Consider the following 11997-nt stretch of genomic DNA (forward strand, 5'->3'; position numbering starts at 1 on the left):
GCAGATCTACAAACTCACAGCGCGGCACTGGGTACTCAAATGGACCTAACGGGTCCATTTGGTTCCATTCGTACACTGTCAGAGTTAAGGGGAGACCTTGAAATTTGAAAGTTTGAGAAATCCTGTTCTACAGAGTTGAATATAAGTCGGATAAAGACACATTTTGACAGTCTATAAATATCTCTACCACAGGTCTCTCACTACTCGGTGGACACGGAGGGCTACTACACCTCCATGCACTTTGACTGCGGCCTCAAGGAGAGCAAGAGCTTCACCTACAACCACTACAACCACCACCACCCCCACCACCCCCACGCCGGCAGCCCCGACCCCACGTTAGGCGCCATGGACAGCCTGAGCCGCCGCTGCCTCTCCCTGAGGAGGCCCCGCGGGGCCAAGCCCTCGCCGCCCCAGAGGAGCTCCTCTCTGAGGAAGATCTGCAGCGAGGGGAACCTGCTCCTCCAACAACAACAACAACAACCCTCCGAGGAGGAGCAGGAGAAGAGAGAACCAAAGATCTGCTGCGGTCAGACGCTGCCCCTGTCCGCCGTGGAGAGGAAGCTGCAGCTCAACCTGGCGGGAGGGGGCTCTTTCCCCCTCCGCGGACCACCACCCCACCACCAGGAGACCCTGTTCCTGGGCCGGAGGTTAGTAGTAGTTTTATTTGGTCTTTTGTAGTAGATTAAAACCCATTTAGGCCTAGAATTATTGAATGCTTTAACCAGTGAGAAATAGCAGATATACAAGCTCACGACGCGTTTTGAGCTTGTAGATCGTCTATTTCTGCTTCTTTTGTATGAGAATGACAAAGTACGTAGCAATATGCATTGTGGCCCTCTGGAGTGAAGGTGGAAATATATTGGCCCTCTCCATCATCAAAGTTGCCCATCCCTGATCTAAGCTATTCCTTAATATGCCCCCTATAACTGATACACTATATATCTCTAATCAGGTCGGGGGAGCCGTGGGCCGAGCTCCCTGAGAACAACCACGGCAGCATCACGGCGGGCCTGTTCGGCTCGGTGGACACCGCCCACTCCTTCAAGGACGAGGGCGCCGTGCGCTCCGACTACGCCGACCTGTGGCTCCTGGGCGACCTGAAGTCGGGCGGCGGCGGCGCGGCCTCGGACCCGTACCGCTCGCTGTCCAACAGTAGCACGGCCACGGGCACCACCGTGGTGGAGTGTGGCGTGCGCTCCACGGAGGGCACGCTGGAGTCGCAGACCACCTCGCAGCAGGGCTCCCGCGCCACCACGCCCTCGCTGCCCACGGGCGACGGCGTGGGCGACGCGATGGGCAGCGTCTTCAAGCTGGCGTCGCCCGAGAAGCTGGCTGGCCTGGCGTCGCCCTCCAGCGGCTACTCCAGCCAGTCGGAGACGCCCACCTCCTCCTGCTTCCCGGCGGGCGGCGCCCCGGCCTTCTTCCCCAGCCCGCTGTCGCCTCCGGGCGGAAAGAGGAAGCCCAAGGTCCCCGAGAGGAAGTCCTCGCTGTCCTCGCTGTCCTCCAACGGCTCCTCCACCCCCTCCTCCTCCAAGAGAGAGCTGGAGCTGCCCGTCATCCCCCCCTCCCACCTGGACCTCAGTGCCCTTCAGCACCACGCCAACGCCAACAAGCCCTCACAGGCTCACAGGAACCATCACCACCTGCTGCACCAAAGCAAGCCCAAGGTGGCGGCCAAGAAGAAGCCGGTGGCGACGCCACCCTGCGAGGTGCCGGGCGGCGGGGTGCGCTACATGGCCATCACCCCCACGGTGCTGCACGCCGTGCAGCTGCGCTCCGTCAGCAGGGAGCCTGAATGCAGCCCAGACAAAGTCTGCACGGACGTCGTCAGAGCAGCGTGTCCCGCCGTCAACCCGGCCACCGCCACCGTGCTCTCCGCCAGCAGGTCGCTGGACTTCAAAGCCTCCCCACAGCTCTACAGGTAGGGCTGGGCCATATATGGTGATACATATCGTTGAGACGATACAATGTCTCCACGATATGCCTTTTCAGAGGTATTGTATATATGGTGATACAATGAGGGAGAGCCTTGTAAAGAAATCCTGTTGAATTGTTAATACAGAGATTAATTGCAGAATCCATTTAAACCTGCATTTTGATCTAAATCAGTAGTTCTCAGAAGTTAAAATGTCAAGGTCTTCCCTTAACTCTGACAATATACAAATGAAACTAAATGGACCCGTACGGGTCCATTTGGTTTTCATTTGTATACTGTCAGAGTTACATACTTGAAAGTGTCAAATTTAGACCTCCCAAAGGGGAACCCAGAGAGTCCCTGGACCCCACTTTGAGGACCACTGGTCTAAATGCTCTGTTACTCCTTTTTCCCTTTAGTTTTTGTTACCTTGTACTGTAGGTAGTTGTACTGCATGTTAAGTAACTTGAAAAATAACCATAAAAACCAACACGAAAAAGAATCGTGATGAGATTGTGTATCGTGATACAGCTTGGAAAAATATCGTCATATTGTATTTTTACATATCGCCCACCCCTATCTACAGGTCGTATCCTCCTTACAGCGCCTCGGCGGAGTTCTACGAGCCGCTCTTCATCGGAGAGGAGGAAGAGCCCGCGTGCGTGGCTAGCATCGAGGCCCCGCCGTGTCTCACCGGCGAGGCCCCGGCGTGCCTCACCGGCGAGGCCCCGCCGTGTCTCACCGGCGAGGCCAGGAGCAAACAGGACCAACAGGAGGCTCTGGCTCCTCCTCCTCTGGATGCTTCAGAGAACGCCACGGAACTCACTACACTGCAGGCAGACCAGAGCTTATCGGAACAGGATTTCTCGTGCAGCTTCGAGGTCGCCGAGACGGCGACCTCCTCCTCCTCCACCCCCCCTCACCAGGAAGGAGAGGTGTCCTTGGAAGACTCCTTGGAGGGGGGAGGATGTCCCCTGTTGTCCCCCGACCCTGTGAGTCCCCTGTTTCTTTTCTTTTTTAAACAATATTTATATTGGTACATTTTTTGTTATATAGACAACAACAAGACATACACAATTACACTCCGACATACCTCGCCCTCCCTCCACCCCCCTCCGAAGAAAATTACAATACAGTTATGAAGAAAACACAAACAAACATAACAAAACATAAAAAGAAAAAAAAATCTGCGATCAACACTCCAAATGTTAGCTTTTCCATGGACATAGATGAGGACATCTGCCTTAGCCACACTCCTATTCGGGGTCCATTAACGTTTTTTAAGTGATTGTGTGCTTTGCTTGCAACATACACATGTCTATTAACTTGATCTCTTCTTTCTTCAAAACAGGAATCCTTGGGTATAAACCCAGAATGCAAGTTTTTGGGTCAAGAGGCAATTTTCGTGAGTCCCCTGTTGTCCCCCGGAGACGCCGCCTTGGAGACACACTCCTCCTCCTCCACGCCACCGAGACCCGAGCCGTCGGAGGACCAGGAGCCTTCGTGGTGTGCGAGCGACGAGGGCTCCCCTCCTCCTCAGAGCGATGACGCATCCCAGAGATGTGACGACGGTCTGGACGAGGTGACAGGCTGTCAGTCACTGGAGACGTCAGAACCAGCGGTCGGCGACAGAGACATGGGATACGAGTCGTCGGGGGTTTCCTCCAGCAGCACCTCGCGAGACAGCAAGGACGGATCCATACCTGACAGAGAGGACTGCTGCAGTACGGGTAATTTAATGCATTAAATAATAATAATAATAATAATAATAAAACTATTTGTATAGCACCTTTCATGACATGAAATGCAGCTCAAAGCGCTTTACAGAGCAGAAGATGAAACAGAAGTGCTTAACAGAAAAGAATACACATGATTACAGTAAACAGAAAAATAAAAACATAAAACATTGAAGATCATTTAAAACATTCTAAGAACAGTGCAGACTTCAAAAGCAACAAAGGAATTAAAAAATTCAGCTAAAAGCAAGAGTATAGAAATAGGTCTTGAGCTGTGCTTTAAAGCTATCCACAGAGGCTGCCTGTCTTAGGTGTAGTAGTGGGAGTTTATTCCAAGCTGTTGGTCCGTAAAGGCAGAAAGCTGCTTCACCATATTTTTTACATGTCATATTAGGCACAGGGGGCGGTTTGGAACGTATCTATGTAGGCAGTCATAGAAATACGAAGGTGTCACATTCACTCATGACATATTGATATTTCCATGTACTGTACATCATCAGGGCAAGGGAATTGTATTTGTATTGCACGAATCCACCAGGCAATTCAATGTTGCTTTACACTAGACATTAAACACATTAAGACAAAGACTCATCATAAAAGGACATTTTACTGTTGATAGGTTCTTGGTTTAACTATGATCCTATGACTATCAAGTCCATGACAACCAAGATTATTGCCTTGGTTTGTGGTTCAGAATATTAAGATTCAAGGTTAACCTTTGTATTGGGTAGCTGAGAGTTTACTACATTATGTTGTTAAATATCATTATTAAAAACAATCCTAAACTTCCTTTCCACAGAATCTCCTTGCGGTGACACTGCCACCATGTCCCCTCCTCCCAGCGAGGACCCCCCAGCCACCATGTCCCCTCCTCCCAGCGAGGACCCCCCAGCAGAGGACAACGACAGTGTCTTCCTGTCCCCCACCAAGACACGCACCACCGAGGACCTGTTTGCCATGATACACAGGTAATTATAATAATATTAATAACTAGAAAAATATTGTTCCTTCGAAACAATTGTGGGCTCGCTTCAAGCCAGAAAACAATGGCTATAAAAGCACAAAATGTCAAGATCGCAGGCATTGCTCTCTTTGACGTTACTGACGTCAAAGATTGGTCCATTTTGTTCCAAAAATGTGTTGTGCAAAGGTTGACCCGCTGGTGGCGCTATAACAGGCCAATGTGAGAAGGTTGGTATCTGTTCCTTGACCTATTGGGAATGTGCTTGCAAGATTTCACGCACATCCCAGGCTGTGTTCATGATTTGAGGTGTTTTTGGCTTTGGACACTTTATCGCTGCTTGCAGCTATATTTATTATTATTATTTTATAATTTTTTTGTGTGCACTTCATAGGCATGTTAGATAAAGGTCCTTAGATTGCGTGTAGAATGTTTCATGCAAATTGCAAAAAAAATCCTAGAATAAAAACGGGTTTAAGCGTTTTACAAACTGCTCAAAATTATATAGCGCCCCCCTTTGGCCATTTGGGGTAAGATTGGTTTCAGTGATATTTGAACTAACCCTCTACACTATTTTGTCATGAAAATGTGACTTTGCATGTATGTTTTAGAGGCAGAAGAATAATTTGCATAAAAATGCAATATTGTTTGAATTATTTAAAAAAGCATGTTTCAATGTTAAAGAAATCCGATCTGACAGATCTTTAGATATCGGTCCAAAGTTCACGTAAAAAAAGTTTTGTGCACGTGACGCGAAAATTCCAGAATAAAAGCGGGTTTACGCGTTTTACAAACTGCTCAAAATGGCGGAAAATTAAAGGGCGGAGCTTACTTAACAACGACACAGATGTCTTCCGCTTGAGTCAAAGCACGCGTGTAACAAGTTGCATGTCTTCAAACGAAACGAGTCAAGACTTATGTCCGTTTGAAGTTTGAATTTTCAAACGCTTCGTATAGCGCCCCCCTTTGGCCAATTGGAATAAGATTGGTTTCAGGGATATTTGGACTAACCCTCTACATGTTTGCCAAATGCCATGAAAGTAACACTTTGCATGTTTGATTTAGAGGCAGAATAATAATTTGCATAAAACCGCAATATGAATTGAATTATTAAAAATTAATGGTTTAACGTACAAACTTCTCACCACATAGACTGTATAGGTATTGGTCCAAAGTCCATGTGAAAAAAGTTTTGTGCGCTTAACTCAAAAATCTCAGGAGGAGATAGATTTTTACTGTATTTCATATAATTCAAAATTGTGGGAGACCTAAAGGTCAGAGGTCAAAAGTCAGAGGGTAAAAGTTGTTCGGCATGAGGAGACGCATACGTGTATACAGGTTTCATGGCTGTAACTCAAACACAGCATGAGCTATACCTGTTCAAAGATCGTACTTTCGAAGGCTTCCTACAGCGCCACCATTTGGCCGATTGCTGTAAAAAGTAATAGCACACTTCCCCACTGTAAGCTGAACACATTGATATTTTTATTTTCATTTTCTCACTAAGTATGTAGGAGTAGAAAGGAACCGAAAATCCCGTCTACTTACTAGATAAATAAATAAATAAATAATGACAATATCTAAAGTGTGCTCGCCAGGTACTGGCGAGCCCACAATAATATTAATAATATAATACACAGGTAGGTGAACCTAGCAGGTTGCTGAAACCTTGTACTATCATGTCCAAATACCATCTTTTTTCTGTTATTTCATAAATTAATGCCCTACTTTCTTTTGCCTATAATGAAATGCTCAAACTAGGGATGTCATGTTGAAAGTGGTTCAGTCTGTCTGTGGGTTGAACAAATAATTAGCCAGCCACTAAATCACTACATTTAATTTAGTTCTTTCAAAGTAAGGGTTTTGCCATACAAGGTTTCCCCCAGACCATATAACAATCCTTTATAGACAAAACAGACTCTAGGTACATGATGAATATAGAAGATTCACTTATCTTTTCCCCGCTGCAGGTCCAAAAGGAAAGTGTTGGGCAGAAAGGACTCTGGAGAGTTGAGTGCCAAGACCCGCCTCAGCTCCTCAGGGTCGGGGGCTCCCCCCGTCACCACCACCACCTCCACGCCATCCCCGCCGGGCAGCAGCGCGCCCGCTGTGCCCGCCTCCCCCTCCCCCTCCTCCGCCTCGCCCTCCTCCCCGGCCTCGCCCATGACGCCCACGGGCCAGCAGAGGGCCGCGGGCAACATCTACCGCAGCGCCAAGAAGTCCAGCACCTCCAACGAGGAGTTCAAGCTGCTGCTGCTGCGCAAGGGCAGCCGCTCGGAGCACAGCTACCGCATGTCTGCCGCTGAGATCCTCAAGAGCCCCGTGACGCCCAAGTCACCCGCCGCCGCGGACTGGCTGGCGGACGGCGGTTCTCCCGTATGCGGGCATCAGTCGCCGGAGGAGTCGCCTCCCTCCTCCTCGCCCCTGCCGCCGGTCATGCCCGACCTGGTGCCCAACAACCACTGGTCGCCCGTCAGGGCCAACGGCGAGAGCTTCTCGCCCAAGGTGTTCCACGGCTCGGCCGCCTCCCGGCAGGGCCGCTCGCGCATCCCGCCGCCGGCCAACAGCAGCCGCTACGGTGCCCGCGGCCGGGTCTACGCCGTGGCGCCCATGCAGGCCATCTCCGAGGGCGAGGCGGAGAACTCGGACGGGAGCCCGCACGACGAGCGGCCCTCGCTCATGTAGGAACTTTGAAACGATCCCCCCGCCCCCGACCTGTGAGCTGGGTTCTGCTCTATCCTTTACAAAGACCAAGAGGTTTGGTCTTGATGGTTTATTAGAAAACATGCAAAAATACTCAAATCATTCATGAGTAATATTTGAACTGAGGCTTAGCGTTAATGGAACCAAGTATGTGGACTCATGCGTCACAAGAAGGAGAATGTGATCCTTAAAATGTACTTGAGGTTCCTTGAAGTGTTTTAACAATCTTACCAGCGTTTCAATACAATCGTCGCTGCCGGGCAGAAACCTTGTATCTCCAATATTTCACGTTTTTTTTGTAAATCAATGCCAGACAAAGATTTGCTCATCTACAAGCTCACAACACGTTGCATTGGTTGTGAGCTCGTGAGAAGAGGTTATTTGTTGGACACGCAAGGTTTCTACCCAACAGCAGACTATACTGTTCATACTGTACGTGTATTGACTTTCACATGAAAGGAACGCGTACCGTACTAACGCAACAACCAGCACGTTTACAGTAGTTTCACAATACTGTAGTGAAAACACACGTTCATTCACATCAGTGACATACAGTACTGTACCTACCGTTACGTAACCACATTCCTAAAACACCACAACAACACGCATGTCACAGCTCCGTCACAGGAGACAACTTGAATATCACATCTATCTCTTTTCCGCTGGTTTGTTTACGGAGACGCATGCAGCCTCCCTCCCGTACGTCTAAACTGTACTGTATCTTTAAGACTGATTGGGGGGGTGCAGGTAGTAAGAGGTTTTAATAAGAAGGGAAAGGTAATGGACAGACCAGCTGTCAAAATGCTGAAAACGCTTTTGTTCTTCGGAGCGATTACGGTTACTTACTAGTTACTACCCATCTTTTGCACTTCGCTTCCTCTAATCTAGAGAATATCCCCTGATATGATAATCAGTGGAATGGGTGATAATAATAAGACCTAATACATTTTACCCAAGGTCCATTTCTTACCTGAGCTTAAGAAGTTTACCATAGTTTACCATATCTGCCATGGGTTCCCTGGATTTCTTACAAAGTTTTATTTTTGTCATCCAGGGACGAACTATTTACAACTCGTTGTATGTACGTGTTCAAAAAACATACACGTAAGATCGCCACGGTGTTCTGCTGTCGAATCTATCTACGTTAATTAACGATTAACTGCCACGAATTGATATTTTTTATCAAATACCTTTTTTTGAAAAAATAAGACACGTATATATTTACTGCATGTATTCTGTGAATACCTGTGTGATTTAGAAAACCCAATTTGTACTTTCTTTTTTTTGTTTTTGTTTTGCTGTGCCGAGTAAGCTTTGAGAACTCCGTAGCAATTTGATAATCCAAGTAAAGCAGTTTATTTTGATACCTACCAGAACAGACCTTCAGGACTAACACTGTGAAAGACACAACTATACAGGATTAAAACTGTGAAGCTACCATATATATATAATATTATGAATGTGATGCGTTCATATATTTGACTTTGTAAGTCCCTCTGTTAGCATGCAGAATATGATGTAACAGCAAAAAAACCTAAACGTAATTCAATTCACTTGAACATTCATTAAACCACTTAAGCCCTATTTTATACACATTTTATAAAGTTTAAAAAAGATTGCGAAAATAGCCTATCAATAAGCTCACACGGAACACTGTGATGTGTTGAGAGATACGTACATCTCTCGTTTCATTTTTGAAATGGAACATTTGGAAAAGCTTTTAAAAGAAATTGATTATTTTTGGGGAATTGACATTTTGAAAATATTTGGCAATAATGTACATGCCCAAAAATAGGAACGCCAATGATCCATTAACTGAAATAGATGTTTTTATTATTAGCAGAGACTGCCAGCATCTAGATTTAAAAAAAAGAAGTTGACAATCAAGAGACAACGAAGTGAGAAGGCATTGAAAACAAAGAAAAGTTTTATCTAAAAGAAGAAGAGATTAAAAGTGTTACAAAGCAAGGAGATTACAGATTTAAAGGAGGGGAGACAGAGGAGAACAGATAGAGGAGGATAAAGAATGGCGGAGGTTAAAGTGTGGAACAACCATAGATTTATAATATATCTGGATGTGGTTTAGTAGCGTAGCGTTGAATGTGACGGATGTGTTCCCGTATGGTCGTTACAGCAGCAGGTCAGAGGAAAGTGCAGGCAGGAGAGGATCGGAGAGGCCTTGATTTTGATCGTCTGAAAGAATGGATTTTGGATTGTAAACTAAGTGTAGTGTTGTGGCTTATCAGCTGTATGATGGCGGCGCACGGCCAAAATAGACCATCTACCTTCCGAGCTTCCGTTATTTTTACCGTGCGAATCCCGAAGGCTTTACTAAGTACGTCGCAAAGCGTCTTGGGAAAAAACACAGACAGATGTTCCTTAGTTCAGGATCTTTTTGTTGTGTCCAAAGTAAACACATGCACAGAAAAACCCGGAGTGTTATGTCTTCCATCGAAACTGGTGTCGGGCAGGACACCTAATGCTTGATAAGTAGTCCCGCCTGAAGTCTAAATATCTCCCCCTGGCCAAGCGTTGATTACACCTTGCTTGAACGGTAGATGTTTGGAGACCCTGGGTTTGAATCCTGGCAAAGTGAGTTTGCAGTTAACCTCTCTCCCTCTCCGAGATGACATAAAACCCTTACAGATCGCAGCTTTAATTCTTGAGAGTGTGAAGAGATAAAGTAACACACAGGGTTTTGAGTGTGTGGAGGTGTTTTTGGAGTCTGGGCTGAAGGAAGTGTTGGTGAGAGTTTGTGAGCTCAGTGCCAGGCTGTCAGTGGTGGATGGAAACATTGAAGTATTTGCCTCGGCGGACTTGACATTTTGCTGTTTGCTGTTTATACCAAATGCCCCCCCCCCCCCTTTCTGCCCCTACCAACACTTAACCTGGGTAATGTTTCACTCGTAGCTTTGTGGTCAACCGACAAATGAAAGGCTCAAACTAGAAAACCTGTGTATCATCGATTCATCAATGTCTCTCTCGGGCTAACCTCTATATTATATGAAATCACTTGATGACAGAGAGAGAGAGTATAACATGAAATAACTGGTATTTTATAAGTAGCATATTCTATTCAGAGACCTATTTTGTATATATACGTATATAAAGATGATCTAACGAGACGAAATGTTTAGAGGTTTTATTTTAAGACACTGGCTCTCTGAGGAGTGAGAGGAACCAACCACTCAACTCATATTCACTGACATTCAACGATGAAAAACAATCACGATAAGCTAAGAGTGTGGAGGAAGTTTCAGTTTGGGCTCTGGAAACAAACAGTTTGTGTTGATAGGATTCTACCAGCATAGATAGTGTAGATAGTGTCCCATTTGCACACTCTCTGAGTTACAGACCTGTTAGGGTCCATTCGGTTCAATTTGAACACTCTCTCGAGTCATTTACGGACCCATAAGGGACCATTTTATCATTTAGCTGGGGGACCCCTTGGAACCCTGTGTCGTGGGGGGTCCCCGGACCACCAGGGTTAAGAACCACTGCACCTCGGGCTCTTTCTAAGCGATGGTACTCATTCAGACCGTTATGCAAACCTTCGCCGTCTGTTCGGTGTCCAATATGGAGCCATACTATTGGCCCACAGGAATCTTCCATTGGCCACCGTACACGTCGACTTTTAAAAGATTTCTGGCCTTAAGAGAAATACACAAACAAGCATCTCACTGAACTCGAGACCACTCCAAGAAGCTGTTTTTTGAATATATATATATATATATATATATATATATATATATATATATATATATATATATATATACATTTATATAATAAGTATAAGCTTTGATAAGAATACCATAAGGACTGTTTATCTTTCTAACTAGAACAGGGTACACATTATTACAACATTGGGTTATGCCTGTGAACCATCATTCCAACCATATGATTTATATATATTATATAGATAGATATATAGAGATATAATGGAGACTATTGCACTGATCAAAGTGATGTATCATATGTGAAGATTTCATCTTTGTCTCTTGCTGTAAAACCTGAGGCTATTTATACCGTAGAACTTTTTTTCTTTACTTGTGACGGTTCTCGGAACGGAATAATCCATGGTTCATGAATTTAACCATTTTTCTGTAACTCCGACGGCGTAACACATGTAACCAAATGGACCCGTCATTTGCTAATATGTGTTAACGCTGTCGGGAGTATAAGAGTTAGGGTCTAATTAGGGGGGGGAGTAGGTGGAGTATAGGTGGTCTTTCTGTCTCTCTCTCTCTCTGCCAAAGGGTTGAATCGTTTTTTAAAGGTGTTCACTTTGTTTGTGGCATTTTGAAGCTGTTCTTTTTGGTTACTTGATTGAAATGAATTTTTGGTGTTTTTATTTTGTTTTGTTTTCCTTTTTTGGGAGTTTCTGTTGTTTTTTTGAACAACGTCAACCAATAGCAAACGGAGGACGACAGACAGAGTAACTTATGGTACCTGAAACGCATTTCATTCACATTTAAACATGCTATTCACATCTTTACATGAAAGCATCTGGGCTTGGATTATTATTTTATCTTTTTTTTTTTTGTACAAATTTGTAAATATTATAACTTTTAAAAATCGTTGTCTCTTTTTGTATAAAACAATTAAATAAAATGATAGAAAAAAAGAACAATGTTTTTAAAAAGTTTACATTAATTTCAGACCTTTGTATATTTTTGAGCTTT

At 45.3% G+C, this 11997-nt stretch overlaps 1 protein-coding gene across 1 annotated transcript in view; it reads left to right on the forward strand.

Moving 5' to 3' along the window:
* Positions 1–7297, forward strand: part of LOC308279969 (actin remodeling regulator NHS-like) — a gene marked incomplete at both ends in the record, with an annotated part of 41257 nt that extends 33960 nt beyond the window's left edge. The window contains 6 exons of the mRNA XM_080720200.1: positions 193–647; positions 953–1921; positions 2502–2907; positions 3267–3645; positions 4451–4619; positions 6583–7297. Coding sequence (XP_080576326.1) covers positions 193–647; positions 953–1921; positions 2502–2907; positions 3267–3645; positions 4451–4619; positions 6583–7297 — 3093 coding nt within the window. The remainder of the gene's footprint in view (positions 1–192; positions 648–952; positions 1922–2501; positions 2908–3266; positions 3646–4450; positions 4620–6582) is intronic.
* Between the last annotated feature and the right edge of the window lie 4700 nt (positions 7298–11997).

This window comes from Nannobrachium achirus (assembly GCF_963921795.1).
Source record: "Nannobrachium achirus genome assembly, chromosome: 1".
Taxonomy (NCBI): domain Eukaryota; kingdom Metazoa; phylum Chordata; class Actinopteri; order Myctophiformes; family Myctophidae; genus Nannobrachium; species Nannobrachium achirus.